The sequence below is a fragment of the Episyrphus balteatus genome, chromosome 2 (genome assembly GCF_945859705.1).
Source record: "Episyrphus balteatus chromosome 2, idEpiBalt1.1, whole genome shotgun sequence".
Lineage (NCBI taxonomy): Eukaryota > Metazoa > Arthropoda > Insecta > Diptera > Syrphidae > Episyrphus > Episyrphus balteatus.
In genome coordinates, this window is record NC_079135.1 from 33,216,851 (window position 1) to 33,236,809 (window position 19,959).

The 19,959-nt window shown below is 31.6% G+C and overlaps 2 protein-coding genes across 6 annotated transcripts in view; both read right to left on the reverse strand.

Annotated features, from left to right (window-relative positions):
• Nucleotides 1-16,551, reverse strand: part of LOC129909192 (anion exchange protein 3) — a 102,662-nt gene extending 86,111 nt beyond the window's left edge. For 2 of the 5 annotated variants that reach the window (XM_055986211.1, XM_055986209.1), the window contains exon 1: nucleotides 15,521-16,551. The gene's annotated coding sequence lies outside the window, so the exon portion shown is untranslated. The remainder of the gene's footprint in view (nucleotides 1-15,520) is intronic. The other 3 variants (XM_055986213.1, XM_055986215.1, XM_055986216.1) reach the window with 3 other exon arrangements.
• On the reverse strand, nucleotides 1,085-2,556 carry LOC129909195 (probable insulin-like peptide 3). The gene is made up of 2 exons (XM_055986226.1): nucleotides 1,747-2,556; nucleotides 1,085-1,682 (listed from the first exon to the last, which is right to left on the reverse strand). The coding sequence occupies exons 1-2, from the start codon at nucleotides 1,916-1,918 to the stop codon at nucleotides 1,486-1,488; spliced, it is 369 nt and encodes a 122-aa protein (XP_055842201.1). The 5' UTR covers nucleotides 1,919-2,556; the 3' UTR covers nucleotides 1,085-1,485.
• Nucleotides 16,552-19,959: the final 3,408 nt, after the last annotated feature.

Here is a 19,959-nt window from a genome sequence, read left to right on the forward strand (position 1 = left end):
CATTAAAGAATATAGAATATTCATTTTACAAGTTGAAGAGAATTTGGTTATAACCACAGAAGAACAAAATAAAAATAAACAATAAATTTTGATTTTTTTTTTTTTTTGTTAGTTCATTGGTAAAATAAATAATATCATAAATAATTTTAAGCAAATTTATTCACAAAGAATATTGATAGGTATGAATTATTATTATTTTTACTGTATAAACGTATTTTGTTTTTTGCAAATAAATATTGGAAGATCTAAATGGAATTTTGACAAACAAAATATTCACTGATTTAATTAAGTAGTTTTAAGTAAATAGATATGAAAATGGGAAAGGAGTCTTTTTTTTTTGATAGCTGATGCTTAGAAGTTTAGTGCAAGACGGGTTTGAGATTCAAGTAGCTAGGATTTCCTTATTTTGTATTTTAAAAAAACGTCAAAGTAGCGAAAAAATTATTTTCCCATTTTTAAATAATTTTTTTTCGAAAAATTGCAAAAATGGACAAAAAAAATGGTTATCCATAAAATATTTTTCAAAAATTTAATATAAAAGCTATTTAAAAGCTTTCGTGACAAATTTTAAAATTGTGTTTTATACTCGTTTAGTCCTTTTAGTCCAAGCGGCGACCGTCAAGTTACTTAGCTCATAAGGTTAGAGGTTAAAATTAGTGTCAAATGAAAGATAAGTTGATACTGAAAATACAAAAATAGGGTTGCTACTTCTAAAATGGGAACTTCCATGTGGCAACCCTATTTTAATAATACATTCATATCTTTGTTGTTTGGCCATATACAAAAAATTTTTAAATGTCAAACGAAAGTCAAAATAGTAAAAAAAAAATAATATAAATAACGTAACCCTACAAATGTGGCAACCCCATCCAAATGAAAACAACACTGACAAAAATCTTCTTTTAATAAAACAGTATAACTTTTTATGCACTAGAAAGCTAAACTATACACCATATTTTAGATAATACTCTCTTCTATCTAAAAAATGTCGGGTGCCACGTCGCAAATGCAGACAAGTACTTGGCAACCCTATCCAAATGCTAAAAAACGCAAAAATCACTTGTTTTTTGGCCAAAGTGTATAATATTTGATAGAGTTAAAGGCTGTAAAATACATCATGTTTAGCTTAGACTCTCTTCTATCTAAAAAATATCGGGTGCCACCCCCTATTTTTCCTTTAAAATAGGGTTGCCACATGGAAGTTCCCATTTTAGAAGTGGCAACTCTATTTTTTTATTTTCAGTATTAACATCAGAATTGACGGCATGTAATAGACATTTATTTTGAGCGGGGTAAGGTTTAAATAATTGTTTACAATACAAAATACTAACTCTTGAATAAAAACCACTAACATACTTTTTTATTCATGCCAAAGATGATACAACATAATAATTTTTTTTTTTATTAAAATAAATATTTCACAAGCCTTAGAATTTTTTTCTTTTTTTTTTCTTAAATCATTTCTTAAATAAATAATAGTCAAATCTATTTTGCCGGACGACAGTAAGACATAATTTCCGATTTAGTGCAAGACTTCAAACAGCACTCATGATAGATTCCTTCACGCCTCCTGCGAATTTTGGCAAGAGTATTCGCTTCCATGCTGCCCCAATGGGGTATCATATCAAAACTAAAGGCGAAATTATCTTCGTTATTGTTGTCTTCAAGGTCTCCATCCAACACTGTCAAAATATAACAGAACTTATGACATTTTCTCTTGAGAGTTATAGGTTTTTTTTAACTTACTTGAGTTACGCTTCACGTCAAGAGGCTTTGTCCCATATTTACACATCAAAGTCATAACCTCATTAATCGCAGCACCACATATTCTTTGTTCAGATAAAGTATCCTGCAATATGGTGATACCAATTAACATCACCAAACTAACTTTTGTCAAACCCGTTAAACTCCTTGACATTTCGAACTTGAGAATTTAAAAACAAATAAATTGGAATTTTCAAACTAAAGAGTTATGGTTTTTTAGCAAAAGACGATACGAATTTGCTTCTAACTGAAGCAATTACTTTGCAAGTAATGATTAATCCTTTTCACAATTCTGACTATTTATACCCCCAGCACCAGTGTTATGGGTCTATTTTAAGAATCCAACAACCATTCACGTGGGCTAACGAGATTCCAAAGTGATATTTTAGATGACAAGTGGTTTACTTATTTGTCAGATTAATTATACAAAATAACTTTGTCCTTGGTACTGGCTAATTTATGCCTTGATTTCTGGAACACGCAAAGATTCTCCTTGGGCTCATTAGTTTGAATACATGTGGAGGTTTTGGTATGAAAAATATATAGTCACATATGCCTACCATCAGAAGAAGATGTCCCTCTCATCTCACCAGAGAGGTGCAAAATATGCAATTTTCTTGAGCACCTTACGTAGCTATATTATAAACATTTTTGCTTCAGATGTAAATATAAATAAACTTGTTTCCTATTGATGGTATGTTATTAGATACTTAGTAGAATTTTTTCTATTTTTAGTTTTAATCCATGAGACCCCAGGTAGGTATGTTTGCGATGTCCAACATCACGCAGGAAAAATGTTTTTAGTTTCAATATCAGGCGCCAAGGATTAACTTGTAATGTTGTCGTTTTTTTAGAACAAAAAAAAAAAAAAAAAACTGTGGAATGTGAGTAGCTTTTTGATTTGGTTTTTGTGTACACTTAACAGCAGGAGGAATAAAATCACAGCGCCATGTCTAACCAAATCTATTTCCTTGGTTATTTATAAGTGTTATGAGTGAATACGACTATCAATGCACATTATAATGCATGTTTGTGAAGCTGTTACTCGTAGTCCTAAAAGGACTTATAAATAAATGCGTTCTAAAAACCTGTTCTAATAACACTGGTCAACAAAATTTAACTTTTTTTTTGCCACAAGAACCAAAATATACTTTTCTAGTAGTTTTTGGCGTGTTGAATCCGAATCTGAAGTCAGAAAAATTTGATTGGCCTCCGTTTTTTAAATATTATCGTTATAAAATGCTAAAAAACGTCATTCTGGCTGTTTTCGAGATTCTATTTTTATGTGGGGTAATTCATTATAAACAAATTTGTAACGGTTATGATAAGAACAGATATTCTTCTTTCAAAAACTGTTTAAATTTTCCCGATATCTCTTTTATTGCTCGAGATATCTTAAGTTTCATTTAAAAAGCCAAAGAGAAACTAAACTTAATCTAAAGCTTAAGTCACTGGTTACAAAATTTTTGCCACAAGAACCAAAATATACTTTTCTAAAGGTTTTCGAGTTACTGAACTCAAATCCGCAAACGGAAAAATTCTATTAGCCTCCGTTCTTGAAATATAACCGTTATAAAAACAAAACATTTTTTGCATTTTATAATGGTAATATTTCAAGAACGAAGGCTAATAGAATTTTTCTGATTGTGGATTCGAGTTCAGCAACGCAAAAACCTTTATAAAAGTATATTTTGATTCTTGTGGCAAAAAAAGTTTAATTTGATTGGCCAGTGTTGTTTCTGATTCAAAGACCGCTACTTAAATTTTAAATATCTCGGGCAATAAAAGAGATATCGGAAAGATTAAAACATTTTTTGAAAGAATAAAACTAGCTGTTATAGGCAACGTTACAAATTTATTCAAAATTAATTACTCCACATAAAAACATAACCTCGAAAACAGCCAAAATTACTTTTTTTGACATTTTCTAACGGTAATATTTCAAAAACGAAGGCCAATCAAACTTTTCTGTCTTCAGATTTGGATTCAGCACCCCAAAAACTCCTAGAAAAGTATATTTTGGTTCTTGTGGCAAAAACCTTGTTGACCAGTGTAATACGATGATGGACAAATTAAAAAAAAAAAATACATAAGCAAATTTGTTCTATTATGCTTTGAAGAGGGATCACAAATAAGAGGAATTGTTTAAAGGATATAATGTTATATTAGGTATAGTTAATTAGGGTGTTGTTCTAAAGTACCCACAAGAATACATCCTGCTAATTTGATAATAATAACTTTTCAGTAAATTAGAAAATTTCGAAAATTAAAAAATGTTTTTGTTTTTATTATTTGTTGAAAAAAATGTTTTTATATTTTTTTTAAACTTTGCCATCGATTATCTTTCAAATGATTAGATGAATTAAAAAAGTTATCGAGACCTTTTTTGTGGAACAACCTTTTTCCTACCCGTTTGATACTTATAATTTTTCAATTTGTTACAAAATTAAAAACAAGAAACGATTTTTTTTAGGTTTTCTTAATTTTCAGACCTCAAATATCTCATAAACAATAATTATATAAATGAAAAGAGTGTACAATCCCTTTTTGTAGAGCGTTCAATTTCCTACAAGAATATGTAAAGAAATTTTCTACGAAGACGATTTATAAAAAAATCATTTTTTTTTTAGTAGAAGATTGATGTAAAACGGAAAATTGCGAAGCGGAGGACCTGCCCATAAACATAAAGAGCTCATATTTGGTGAGTATATTCTAGAGGTGCCTAGCAATCGATTTTTTGGAGTATAAAATTAAAAAAAAAAGAATTTTGATTTTTTTTTTACCCACCCTAATGTGCATCCCATTGTTTTTGCGGAAAAAAACCAATGACATTTCCACAGACATTTTTTTTAAGAAAAACATTTTTTTACAACTTATTTTTTTTTATCAAAAAGAATTGTACCTATACCTACTAGGCTAGAATTTTTGGTGTTAGTTTGCTGAAATGCAAAGTTTAAATTCTATTTTCAACTTGCCTTCACGAATAAGAAATTGAAGATACTTCGACATTATTAATTTAAATAAACTTAAGGTTAGTAAATGTTTCAAATATTAGAAATCATTTAAAACAAAAATTAAGTTGTTTCACGCAAACCATGAACATATAGTCCAGTAATTTTAGGTTTTATCTGCGGAAAAATTCCTACTGGGCTCGATTTTGGTATAGACCTTCGTTACGGCGTTGTTATAAAGATGTGAAAAATCGACATTGATATCGCGTCCGCGGTAGAAGTTATAGAAATCAAAAGGTCAAGAAAATCAGTTTTTCGCATATATCTCGTGACCTGTTGCTCGGAGGTCAATAGGGGTCTATGGAAAATCTGTTCGTCATAAAATTATCTACAAATATTGCCTCATGCATTTTTCTGTAGATAAATCCAACCGTTTTCGAAATAGAGCTGTTTCAAGCGTAGGCATAATACATGATATGTAATAATAGGTTTGTTTTATTTATGAGTGAATAATTCAGTATTTGAATACTGAAAAATACACTTTACTTTTTATTAATACGTTTTTATAAGTTTCACTAATAATCGATATTCAAACTAACTTACTAACTAACTTACTTACTAACTTACTAACTAACTAACTAACTAACTAACTAACTAACTAACTAACTAACTAACTAACTAAGTTACTTAGCTACTAACTAACTATTTAATAAAATCTTAGCAATTAATTTTGACCCTCAGGTCAAAATTACCTACCCTGAGACGTTTTGGTCTCAGGGTAAAAACATTTGAGGGTCAAAACACCCCAAATCAATCTTAGTCTACTTCTAAGAGTCATATCGAAACTTTGAACAAAGGAGATGGCACATTACAAAAAAAAAGTGCATGTCAACACTGAATATTTTGATATTTCGATGTGCCAAATGCCTCGCTTAAAAAAATCACCTTTTGAGAAGTAAATACCTAATATGTATTATTTTTTTTAACAAAGAAAAAACCTTTTGATACAGATTTATAGACAAGAGAAATACCTTTTATTTGATACCAATATTATTTCTGTACACCCATTATTACGCATTCTACGATTAATTGTTCGAAAAATTAGCTGAAATCTTGATTGTGAAATCCGAAACTTAAACTCAAATATCTCCAAAACCCCACTAACGAATTTGAAAATATTTTACCCACGTAATGTGCTTACCGTCACCTTTCATTTGATACCAATTTCGTTAGTGAACACACTGGGCCCAAGCTCCATAAAAAAATGTGCCATCTCCTTTATGTAGTTTGAATGACTACGTTATAATATAGTCCGAAATCGGTTGGATTTACAGAAAAATGCATAAGGCAATATTTGTAGATAATTTTATGACGAACAGATTTTCCATAGACCCCTATTGACCTCCGAGCAACAGGTCACGAGATATATGCGAAAAACTGACCACTATAACTTCTAACGCGGACCCGATATCAATGTCGATTTTTCACATCTTCATAACAACGACGTAACGAAGGTCTATACCAAAATCGAGCCCAGTAGGAATTTTTCCGCAGATTGGGGTAAAAAATGCCTAAAATTACTGGGCTAATAGATGTAAACACTCTTTAAGAAATCATGCTCTCATTAAAAAGCGCCAAGTTTCTTTGTTTAAAAAAAATTAACACTTCCTGGTATTTAATTTCATCTTTTAAAAATGTAACGCTTCTTGATGAACTAGTTTGGGAAGACCCCGAACACTATTTTTAAAGTCGTCAGCACACACAAAAAAAACTTAGAATGACAGATCTCTTAGCCTCTTAATCTTATGCTAGCTTAAGTGTAATTCGTCCATGTAATTTAGATGTTTTAAAAAATTCAGGGTTCTTGTTTGTGTTTGTGATCGATATTTAAGGCACTTCTCAGTTATTATCTTTTGATTGTTATAAGTTATTACCTTATTACGCAAAATTATTTTCCGTAAGCCGACACTTTACAGACAACCACTTTTTTCTGAAAAAATGAGAAGATTTTAAGTATCGAAACAATTATTGTTCTTTAGAATAAAGTTTCCAAGTTCCATTAACTGTTTAAAAAGTGGCAACCCTATGCCTTGCAAGTGCACAGTTCTCTCAGTTTACTCGAAATTGAAGCAACTGTCAACATTTATGTTTCGTATTAGTGTTATCGCTTCATATCATTTAATATACATAAATTTTGCTAAAAAAAATTCTACTGGATATAATTATAACCAAACACAAATTAAAAAGTTCGATGAGTGGATTATTTTTTATAAATAACAAGCACACACAAGATGCTCTATTTAAAAAAACATCGATTTAATTGTCAAACATTTTGCAGCTAAATAAACAAGGAAAACGTGCTGAAGGTAAAATTAATAATAACAAATGTTTTTTGCGTTTTTATTGTATTATTTCATTCACAAGTAAATAATTATTATTGTGTCATATATTAATGCATTAACTATGTTATTAAAATTCTGACCATAATAATCAATAAAGTTATATTTTTGGAGACTAGACGCTGTTTATTGATTATAATTTTAATGGATGGATACTATTCTTCACTTGTCTAAGACAAATATATGTTGTGTGTGTTATTTTGTTTTAAAGTGCTTATGAAAAGAAATAAAAAATACATAAAATGCTTATATTGCTGAAAAAAAAAACCTTTCATTTCATCAAAACCAGTGTTTCATTCTAAACACACGAAAAACACTTATTCTATCAATTAATAAATGAAAATATTTAGTGTCAATTTGAACATTTATTATGTGTAGAAATTGTTAACTATTAATAAAACTGGATCTTAAAATATTTAAAAATGTTAAGTTATTCACTATTATATTGTCGATTTGTATAGGTATCTTTTAAATATTCTACCAAATGTTTGGGATTTAATAAAAATAAAACTACTTTTATTTGTGTTTTGTTTTCACAGGTTTTTATTTCTTGAAATTTGATGACTAGTTTATAGAAATTACATAAATATAGACAAAAGATATAAAAGAAGAAAGTTCATTATTTCATAATTCTGTGTAATTTGACGAGCTGGTGCGTCGGTGTTCATTAGGCTTCATATGTTCCCACTATATCTTATAATCGTTCTATGTTCAGCTTTTTGAATTTTGACCAGGTAGATATCGGTATAAAGTCAGTATAGAGATAGATAGATAAATTCTTTATTATTTTTTTTTTCCTCATAAGATTTTACAATATTATGATTGTATCTTCTTTTCCACTTTCTACCAATGCACAATGGACCTAATATTACTCGATGAATCTTTTTTCAAACCAACCAAGAATGTTTTCATCCGCTCTTGTCAATGTGCTTATTCATGCCGGGAATTTTTTGCCGGGACCCGTAAAATTGTCAAAAAAGAATCAATTTATCTGATACCAATATTAGGAATATGATGTGTATTTTTTTTAATTTTTAATATATTGAATGTGCCGTTTTTTGACCCAATATTTTGTCAATTGTCAAAAAAAAATTAAAATCATTCATGATTCGGTACAAAAATACTAATCGTTCCATACTCATATAGATATATTTTGATTTTTTTGACATTTGGTCATTTTTTTTACCCGACAAAAAAATATAACTATTTGTGAAATTTTGTTAAGGCAACCCTGTCAATGTTCATGAAATAATTTAACCTAAATTTGTGCGTATGTATTCGAACACGATAGGGACAAAAAATAACTTCATTTTCAACCCATGGCAACCCTGACACGTGCCTGGATATGGGTTGGAAACTCAAGTCCGTTTTTATTTAGTTCAGCAATAAAAACATTGCATGCTGAAAGTTTTACTATGGCACTTGTTTTTTGTATCAAAATACCCTAGCAGTCCAGACAATTTAGACTTTTTCTGAGAAATAATTCGCAATTGCATTGGGACTCAAAATATGAAAGAACATTAGTACCGAAACTAAACCCCACATTTTTTTCACAAAAAATAACCGTATAACTTTAACAGCCATTTTGTTTTGAACCGTTTTTCGACTAATTTTGGTGTTAGAGAAAAATGTAATGAGGGAAAGTTGTAGAACATTTTATTTCCCACCAAATTATGTTAAGTAACTTTTTTCTCTTCAATCTACCATTTAGGAATTATAATAAATTTCGTAAAATGCTATGATCACATTATTTTAATATTGATAACTTCTTTTTTTTTTAACTTTTATCAAAAAATTGTTGTTACAAAAGTTAATGAACTATTAGTTATCTATGCTTGTTTCATACATTTTTTCTTTTGCCCGAGTTATCGTTCCATATCTAAAAAAAAATAGTTTGAATATTTTGAAAATACATATATGTAGGTAGTTCGATGATTTTTGTTTTTTTTTTTTTTTTTCAAAAATGTCTGTAACGACATTGATATTTCTGTGCTTTTGTATATTAGGTCATAATGAAAAATTTAGTTTTTGAGTATTTTTAAAGTATCGCAATTTTCTCAAATACGGCTCTAACGATTTTGATAAACAAATTAAAAATATTTGTTTTTTAATAATGCCCCATTCACAATATTGCGAGACGACGAGACGAGAGCGAGACGTTTTTTCTGAACGTTTTCGATTTAAAAAAAAATTGTTTTAAAATCGTATGGAAATTCACAATACTGCGATTTTTTATTCTTTAAAGTAAACAAAAATAAAAAAAAATAAACAGTATTTTCTGAGAATCGAACTCCGGGCGGAGAGGTTGGGAGGCAATCACCTTCTCACCTGAGCTAACTCGAATATTTCAAATTTAGAAAACTTTTATCCATATAAGCTGTCAGAAATATTTTCATATTAAAATTTCATTTTTGAAAAATCGTCGGCTCGTGCGTCCTTTTTCAAAATTTTCGGAATTTCAACGCAACAAGAATCGGAATATTGTGTATTGTTTCATATATTTTCATTATTTGGAAATTTTTAAAATCGTCAAGGAAAATCTCGTCTCGCTCTCGTCTCGAGACGAGTACAAGAAGTACTAGACATTACTCTTGTCTCCGATTCGATTCATCAAATGATCTTAAATTGGAAAGTATCTGAAGAACACTCGTTCTCTGATCATAGATACATCCAATTTAGTCTTAACGATGTGACTACTAAACAGTTAGCATTCCGAAACTATCGCAAAACTAACTGGCAAAAATACAGGGAAACTCTGAAAAGCTTACTTAAACCTGAACTTCTAAGTTATCCCTCAAATACAATCGATCTCGACAACAAAGTCAATGATCTCACTTCTGCCCTTAACCTATCAATGAATAACTCCTGCCCACTCATACAAGTAAGAGGAAAGCAGAAGCCACACTGGTGGAACTCAGGGCTAGAACCGCACAGAAAAGCTTGTAGAAAACTCTTCAATCTCGCCAAATCCACTAGAGATGTTTCAGACTGGGACCTATACAAAGAATCCCTGAAAGTCTACAAAAAACAGCTAAGAAAATGTAAAACATGTTCTTGGAGAAATTTCTGTGAAAAAATAGAAGACTCTTCAGAAGCCTCTAGATTAAGAAAAATTCTCTCAACAAACCCTTTAATGCCCAGTGCCTTGAAAACAAATAACGGGGCCTGGACCAACTCCTGTGAAGAATCACTCAATTTGCTACTAGATACTCATTTTCCAAGTAGCTCAAACATTATAAACAGAGTCGACCCATCAGGGCCAGACACAAATTCAAAAAATAATCTTGTTCTGATTACAAGAGAGAAGCTAAAGTGGGCCATCAACGCCTTCAAACCATACAAATCCGCTGGACCGGATGGTATAATACCAGCCGAACTTCAAATGGCATCAGATATTCTAATTCCCATCTTAGAGATAATTCTGAATGGATGTGTAAAATTGAAACACATCCCTGCCCTATGGAGAGAAGTTAAAGTTGTATTCATACCCAAAGCAGGCAAATTCTCTCATGTCAATCCGAAAGACCTCCGACCTATCAGCCTATCATCATTCCTTCTTAAAACCTTAGAACGAATGATTGATATCCACTTGCGTAATGTCATAGATCCCAATCTTATATCTACAGCACAACACGCTTATTGTAAAGGGAAATCGGTTGAAACAGCACTACATACTGTAGTGCGCACTATTGAATATTCCCTCCATCATAAAGAGTTCACCTTAGTTGCATTTCTTGATATTGAAGGCGCGTTCAACAACGTCAGCAACATAGCAATCACAAATGCACTGAAGAACCTTAAAGTAGATAGCTCACTGAGCGAGCTAATAGACCTTATGCTGAAAAGCAGAATTATTAACTCAACTCTAGGAGATTTCTCAGCAAGAAGATCTGTTAGTAGAGGTACACCACAAGGAGGGGTACTCTCCCCACTCCTGTGGAACTTAGTGGTTAATGAACTACTAGTCGGTCTAGAAGTAGATGGATTCAAAGTGATTGCATAGGGAATAAATGGGGACTATCTCCTAAAATAACTCATTGGCTATACACTGCAGTCATCAGACCTATTCTCACTTACGGGGTAGCAGTTTGGTGGACTGCTCTGGAAAAAGTAACATATCGAGACAAGTTAAGCAAAGTCCAACGTTCAGCCTGCATGTGCATCAGCGGAGCTCTCCGTTCGACACCTTCCGCCGCTCTTGATATATTACTCAATCTTCCACCCATAGATATATTCAGCAAGCAGGTGGCCGCGAGCACTGCTATTCGACTCCAAGCCATCTCTCAATGGACCAATAACTCTATTGGCCACACAAATATTCTGAATTCATTCGGATCAATCCACAGTCACTCCGACTACACCACCCCACAATTGGTTTTCGGCAATAATTATGAAGTCACCATCCCAAATAGATCAGAATGGGACAATGCCGAGTTTCTAAGAGATGATTCAATTCATTTCTACACAGATGGTTCTAAAACCAATGACGGAGTGGGTGGCGGGGTTTACTCCGATAGACTTAATGTTAGTCTCTCCTTCCGTCTCCCTAATCACTGCAGCGTGTTCCAAGCGGAAATAATGGCGATTAAAGAAGTACTGACTTGGCTCAAAGAAAACGTGATATCTACATCGGATATCCGCATCTTCTCTGATAGCCAGGCCGCCCTTAAATCGTTAGCTTCGGTTTCCACAAACTCCGTTACTGCCCGCGACTGTCGATCATCTCTCATGGAGATGTCAGAACAGTTTAACATTCACCTTTTCTGGGTGCCGGGTCACAGAGATATTCTGGGAAACTGTGAAGCAGACGAACTCGCCAGAAATGGAACTCTAATACCAATTTTACCCAATAAGGCAAATATTGGTATACCAATCGCAACGTGCAAACTCATGCTGAAACAAGAAGCTATAGAGGCAACAAACATACGATGGTCAAACATTATAACTTGCCAAACGACCAAGCAGATCTGGCCTAGGCTAGATCCAAAACGTTCAAAAAATTTGTTGTCTCTAAGCAGATTGCATATCAGCTCTGTAATAGGTGTCTTAACAGGACACTGTCTCATAGGTAGACACGCCATAAGACTTGGCGTAATCTCTAACGACTTCTGTAGAAGTTGCCTTGATGAGGAAGAAGAAGAAACAATCCAACATCTTCTCTGCTCATGTCCTGCCCTTTCCAGTAGACGTAAAAAATACCTGGAAAAATATTTCTTAGAAGATACCAGTGAACTAATCAATACTGACATCTTCAACCTTCACCGCTTTATTAAAAGCTCCAACTGGTTTAATTAGTGAGGAATTTCCTCACAAAATCATGGTATCACAACGGACCAATAAATGGTCTAAGTGTGTCAGTTGTTTTCCTGACAGCCATCTCTACCTAACCTAACCTAACCTCGTCTCGTCGTCTCGCAATATTGTGAATCAGGCATAAGATTTATGTCTTAAGTGATTTTTCTTAAATTATTGTTCCAACGCAACTGTAACGATACTTCCCATAGACATTTTTGATTTTCTCCTCAGCGAAGAGTTCAATTTGAGATATTTTTTTGCAAAAGATTTTATATATACTAAATGAATCGTTTATTTCAGAATCAGCATAAGTCCATTTTTCCCAAATTTTTTTTTGGAGATTTCTCATTTATTTTTAGTTATTCCTCTTTTGGAAACAAAACTAAGTATGTCAGACCCTCCCAAGTACGAAAACTGAAAGAAAAGGGTTCAAAATATATGGAAATACTTCACCCGGTGACAAAATTTTTGACTGCTAAATTCATGACTTTTTACCAGTTTTAAGTTATTTTGGCAGCAATCTTGACACGCACTCCCTTTTTAATCTATCTATATCTATTAAATTCATTAAAATTGAACTCAGGGTTCAAAAGTTATAGCCAGATTTCTCGCGATGGTAGCGTTTTTAACTGTTGAATATATGACATTTTACCAGTTTTTAATTATTTTGTCAGCCATCATGACACGCAAGCTTAAAAATTATACATCAATGAAGAGGTAAAGATTTACTCTATCTACTGCTATTTTATTCATTAAAATCAGAAGCAGGGTTCAAAAGCTATAGCTAGATGAAAACAAAAGTTTGACCAACAAAAATTCGTTTATTTCAGAAACGACATAAGTCCAGCGACTTTAAAGGCTTAAAAACCCGCTAAGACTTGAAAAAAGGATTATATTTTTAAGGTTTTTAAATGCGTCTTTAGCTAGATTATAACTCGGCATACTCTAAATTTTAAGTGTTGTGGAGTTTTAACATATAAAACAGTTTTTTGTTGCTCCTGAAAAGTTAGTGCTCATGGACTTTGCTGTTTCTGAAATAAACGATTCAAATACATACAAACAAATCAAAAACAAAATTTTCAAAAAGTAAGTTTTTCGAATTCAGTAAAAAATTTGATTTTTTTGTGCAACAACAATTTTTTGTTTTTTTGTGTTGAAAAATAATTGCTATAAGACATCACACCTAATTTACTTTTTGAAAAATATTATGTTTTTAAGAATGGTTGCACTAAAGATCCAAAATCAGGATGATACCTGTACCTGATTTTGAATCTTTAGTTTAAAAAAAAAATAAGCGACTTTAGCTTTTGAAGCCACAGTATAATCGTTGAGGTAGAATTTATACAAACCAAAAATGTACCTAATATTAAAAAAAAATTAATTTTGGATTCTTAAAAAAATTCTTAGTCGGTCTTTTTTCTCGTATTTAGGTGTTTATCATTATTTCATTAATTAATCTTGGTTTCAAAAAGGATCACACGTGGTAGAAGTGAAACCTTAAAAAATCATTTTTCTTGCAAAAAAAATAAAATAGAAAAAATCTACCTATTTTTATTCTATCACCTTCAAATCCATGTGTTTTATACTACTACCTATATAAATTTTATATCATCTGAAAGCTTATTGTCTTAGCTTATATACATTTATGTCGATCATGTCTATGAGACATCTACAAAAAGAGCTAGAATTGTTTGAACTCGAAAAATTTCCATACAAAAAAAAAAAACGAAAAAACACGTATTTTTATCTTCTCACGCTATTAAATCCATTTTTTTCCCTAACAACCTATACAAATTTTTACACCATCTGAAAGCTTATTGTCTTAGCTCAAAATATATATTTATATATCGATCAAGTCTATGAGACATCTACAAAAAGAGCTAGAATTTTTTAAACTCGATGAAATTTCATCCAAAAAGCAAAAAAACATTTATTTTTATGTTCTCATGCTATTAAATCAATTTTTTTGTTTGACAACCTATGAAAAATTTTTACCATGTGAAAGCTTATTGTTTCACCTTGTATAATGATGTATAAATCGTATTTCAAAGATGTCTACAAGAGAAGTTAGAATTTTTTAAAGTCAACCATGTCGAATTTCCCGACTGAGATTACGGTCATCCTACACTGGTAGCTGGTCATCGCCAACAGATCTCCACAGGTGTTTTGAGGTACTTTAAAATTTTTTTCAATTTAAGATTGTGTAACTTGTAGAGCACGTAACGTTATGTGTGATATATTAAATAAAAGGTTATGTTATCAGCATGAGTATTAAAGTTAAATCAAATTTGTATGTGCACTAAATCAAAAGATATAACGTGTGTTGGAAAAGAACATCTTTTTGCCATTATCTCCGAATTTTGAATATGAAATTAATTGAAATTTTGTACAATTATTATGTTTTTAATTACCTATTTACAGTACAAATTTCATTCGTCTATCTATATAAAGTTATAACAAGTTGAAGTCGTGTCGCGTTTTCGTTTCATCTTGTTTCAAATCACTACGATACTAAAGAAGTTTTCACTTCAAATCTAAAATAAACATTAACAAGGGTAACAACATCATAATTGAGACTAAGTGCATTTTCCCCTTCCTTTCAAATACACACACAAAATGTACATGTACATGTACAAGGGTTGATTAAAGGTACTCTTTCTTTATGGTTGAAAGAATGCATAACTAATGAATGATAACAATAAAAACAGGACTTATACAAGGAAGTAATTCCATTGTAAATTGCAACCCTTAACTCTTACCCTTGAATTTGGAAATTCTTTTGTTGACCTTTCTCAATGAATTGTAAACAAAAATTACATACATTTTTGAAACCGATTTTCTTTAATGCAAACTAATTAGACAATTATGTAGGTATTATTGCTTTTGTGTTGCAGTTTTTATCGAATCTGTTCAATTTGATTAAATCAACTAGGTAACCCTATATCTAGTTGCCAAGTGCCAATTCATGTGTTGGAAAGTTATATTTCCTGCAATATAATGCCATGACATTGTTCTACAATGACTAGTAAATTTATTTGACGACTTGTTTGTATTTCATGTACCTATAGGTTTCTCAAATTTTTGCAACACGAAAAAGTATCATCTACTCACCCTTCAATTTACATTCAGCAATTTTTGCAGGTATTGTTTAAGTTATTCCGATCGTTCAAAGAACACGTACTTAGTTACACCTGGTTAGTTTTTGTTCTCAATACGAAACACACTTTCAATTTTTGTATTTTATAAGCATCAAATATTATAGAAAATATAAGTATTTCAAAATATAAGAGATTAAATGTGAAAAAAAACTTAAATTTTTACTGACTGTCATTCACAGTTCATTTAAATCGCGTGAGTTTCAGCTGTTCCCCGCCGGTCGCAACGTAACGGAAACAATTTTTTTTAAAGCGAAACGAAACAATAATAAATTAACGAATACAAATGTAGTAAATTTGATTTATAATATTACGTTGTCATAGGGTTTTGTATATCTCCACTTTAATATACAACAAAAAAGCAAAAAAGAAACGCCCCCGGAGGTGTTTTATTTTTTTTTTTTATCAAACAAAAATAGAAACACTCAGATATCAAAAAAGAAAGAAAAACAAAAATACGATCAGGAATTCGTACAAGATCGAAAGAATCACTTTCAAAAGAAAAAAAAAAAAAAATACTTCACAATGCCAAGGGCTTATCAACTTCTTATTTCTTTTTATTTTATTCCAAGATTCTTTCTATCAGAAGTTAAATCTTTAACTCATAACAAGCCACAGATGTTTTTTTTTTTTGCAGTAAAAATTTGCAAACTTGCAGAATATATAAATAATCCTGCAGTGGAAAAAGAGCCAACAAGAAATCTTGAGGCTGCAAAAAAAAACTTAGAACTGATCGATGGCGATCCACAAGGTTCTTTTTTTTTCTACACAAAAGACCGAAATACAAAAAAACGAAAAAAAAAAAGAAACAATCTTTTGAACACGACACAGTTAATTCACCACTGTGACTCCTTTGCCGATTCTCACAACAATGATTTACTGTTCCCCAACGAAGCACGTTTTTAAATGAACAGTAAACTTGCTCTCTCTCTCGCTAGAATTTAATTTTCAATAGCGGAGATGAACTAGCGAGGAGACATGAGACCATGTGACAAAAATGCCTCACATTCACAGAGTCACTACTCACTACCATCATCGCCATCACTAGCACCACCATCAGCAGGCATTAATACAATATAATTATTATTACTTTCAAACGGGTTGAGTTGCCGGAGCACTCTGATAGACTTCAAATAAAAGGAATGAGCGAGGAACAACAACGAGTGACCGAGCACCAGCACACCACAAAAGCGATCCAAAGTCTCTGGCTCTGCTTTGTCTACACTCTCGTTGCTCGCACACACTCCGGTTTTTGTGAGAGCTGCGCATTCCAGCTGTTCGACGCAATGAACTATGCCAAAGTAGCTGCCTCACAACACAAGCTGAGGCAAATGTTTTCTTTTTTTTTGCTTTTTTTACCCTTTGATTACTCTTCACTCTCACCCTGCGAAACGATCGACAACGATCACCCTATCTTGAATAACAACAACAAACTACATCAACTTGATATGGCCTTGCTCGAGACGAGAAGCATGGTCGATCGGCGATGGTAGTGATGGTGACGTGATGATGACAAACAATTTCGAAGAACCCATTGAACCATAAAAATACGATCGAGGTGATCGGTGATCAAATGAAGGGAACACAAGAAATTTATTTAAGAGAAAAGAAACTCGCTCTTCGAAATTTGATAAACCTCGAAATTAGATAAAAGTGAGTTTGAAGAGAAAACTTCTTGAAGGATCCGTTGATCGTTGCAAGTGACTGTGAATGAAGTGCAAGTGATCATGATCATTATTTCAGTTAGTGTTGCCGTTCATTCCTAATTGGGAAATACATAATCGGTAAAGAATGGATAAGCCCGAAATGACTCATAGCTACACTTATGTCTGTTCTAAAACTAAATAGAAAAAAGTTTTATCGAAACCCGTTCATAAAATACATATTAGCTTTTTTTTGTTCAATGTGTCAACATTTTACGTTTTCGTTCACCACAACCACGTTTGTTTGTCAATTTTTTTTTTTTAAGTTAACTTCTTTTGCGGCGTTGGGTATGAAAATTTACTTTTGGAAAAGATATGTCAAAGAGATTAGCAAGTAGCACCATCTATTGCTCATAATATTGTAAAACAGTTTTGTTATGGTATGAACCCACTATTATCGTTAATGAGAAATATATACAGGGTGTCCCAAAGGTTTACATCGAAACGAAAAAGGTAGATAGTTTAGGTGGTGACAGTTATCAGAAAAATAATTAAAAAAATCGCGGCCATATATTTTGTGAGTTATGGGCATTTGAAAAAAAGTCGAAAAAAATGGTCACCCTGTGACGGTTTTCCATGTGCCGTGACTACAAATCTTAATTTTTCTCAGTTTTTTCTTTTGTTACGGAAGCTTGAATAACCCTGCTACCAAATGCATTCAAAAATTTTAACTCAGCTGTTTTAAAGCAAATATTACTTTTTTGCCCAACTAAGTACTAAAAATTTTTACATGACACTAATTCAATGAACCGTAGTGTAAAAAAAATGCACTACGATTTTTCGGCAAGTTACCTTAAAAGTTGGTGTGTTCAATTCTCTTTTCAAAATGGTATAACATAATGGAGATAAAATTTATTTTCTTAAGAAATCCGACTTTTTTATTAGGGAATTTTTCCATATTATTTAAGTTTTGTACCCTTCCAGAACTTTTCAGAATACAAAAACTTAAACAACATGGAAAAATTACCTAATAAAAAAGTCGGATTTCTTAAGAAAATAAATTTGTTAATTTGATCAATTTGGCTTTACAATAGCTTAAAGTAAGATTTTTTGTTTATGTTTTATTTAAATTTACCAAATTTGTGTAGGTACATATAAAAGTTTCAACAAGTTTACTTGAACATTAAGAACAAGAAGGTTCCTACGTGCGATCTAATCGTTTATTTTAGAAAATATACTTTTATCGACTATAGTTTGATGAAAAACACTTTTGAAGGACGAACTTTCCACTGACCCCGGGCTACTTGTTTTAAAATACTATGGAGAAAATAAACGAACTCGCCAAGACTGATTTTTATTTGAGAAAATATTTCGGAAGTTAAAGCTAACCAAAAAATAAAAAAAAAAGTTAACTTTTAGTTTTTTTTAGTTTTAACTTTTTTACTTGCTCTATAGGGCAAGTATTGGTTTCGTGTAGAAAAAAAAAATCGAGGTTTTAATCAAAACCAACATTAAGATGATGGAGAAGATCAAAAAAGTGGTTTTCGTCATGCCGTCCGTCGGTCTGTGCGTCTGTGCGTGTGTGCGTCTGTGCGTCCATCTGTACATCGAGCTAGGGCCTAAACGGATGGATGGATTTGCTTGAAACTTGGTACAGATGAGTTTTACGTAATTCCCTAGACCCGTTTTTTTTATTTTTTTAATATCTCCATTTTAACGCATACCTCCCATATAACGTTTTCGAGGTATTGCAAATTTCTCGAAAACGACTCTAACGATTTCGATCAAATTTGGTGTGCGAAATACTCTTATTGATTCCAACAAAACTGCGTTTTTAGTTTTTCTCAAAAAATGCGGAGAACGGAAATATGGCGTTGCCGTTTTTCAAAAATTAACATATTTTTTAAGTTCATATATTTCATCAAAGCAATAGTTATTTTATTTAAAATTTACAGAGATCATTAAGTATAAAATGTTAAAAAAAAATATTTTTAAAAACATTTTTGAAAAAAAAAAATTTTTTTAATTTAATTTTTAAACTTTTGATTTTTTTTTTTTGATTTTTTTTCTACAAAATCTTAAATTTCGAATAGATATTTAAGATAAAGATACTGTGAACTACAAGAGCAAGTACGTGCGACCCAGTCGTGCATTTTATTTTTTAATTTTTTGGTTAACTTTATTTTTTTTTAATTTGATGATATCAATTGTTGAAAACAAGATAATAAAATGTCTTGAACATAATCTACTTAGCACCACTGAAAGGGGTCTGATGATCGGGTTTGTCCCCGTGAAATAGCTATAACTCCAGCCTATGAACTTGGTGGTAACACACACAAGTTGTTGTTGTTCATTCAAAACCTTCAATATAAATTGATTCCACAAGCAGCTGCCCTGCATCAAGTATGAAAGCTATACACAAACCTCTTTCAAACGTCTTACAGTTTTTGAAAATATCGAAAATAGTATTCTATCGAAAAAACTAATAAAACTGGTCAGCATCGAAAAAAGAGCTTGAACCAAACCCTACTTTGCTAAAGGATTTTTGTGTGCTGAGTCCGAATCCGAATTTCACTAGCACGTCAAGTTTTTGAAATACTTGCGTATTAACAAGTCAAAAACGCGGTTTTAAGTTCATTATTTTTTTTACAAAACTACTTATACAATCTCAAAACGCCTTATTAAAACGTCCATAAGGTAATTATTTTTATTTTCTCAAAGGTATTGAAAAAAGAAATTTATAATAAAAACA

What these genes read in the sequence shown, in the direction of transcription:
- LOC129909195 (XM_055986226.1), bottom strand. Translation starts at nt 1,918, where the DNA reads ATGTCAAGGAGTTTAACGGGTTTGACAAAAGTTAGTTTGGTGATGTTA. An exon ending in TGACGTGAAGCGTAACTCAA is followed by an intron (nt 1,683 to 1,746) that starts GTAAGTTAAAAA and finishes ATATTTTGACAG; the next exon opens with TGTTGGATGGAGACCTTGAA.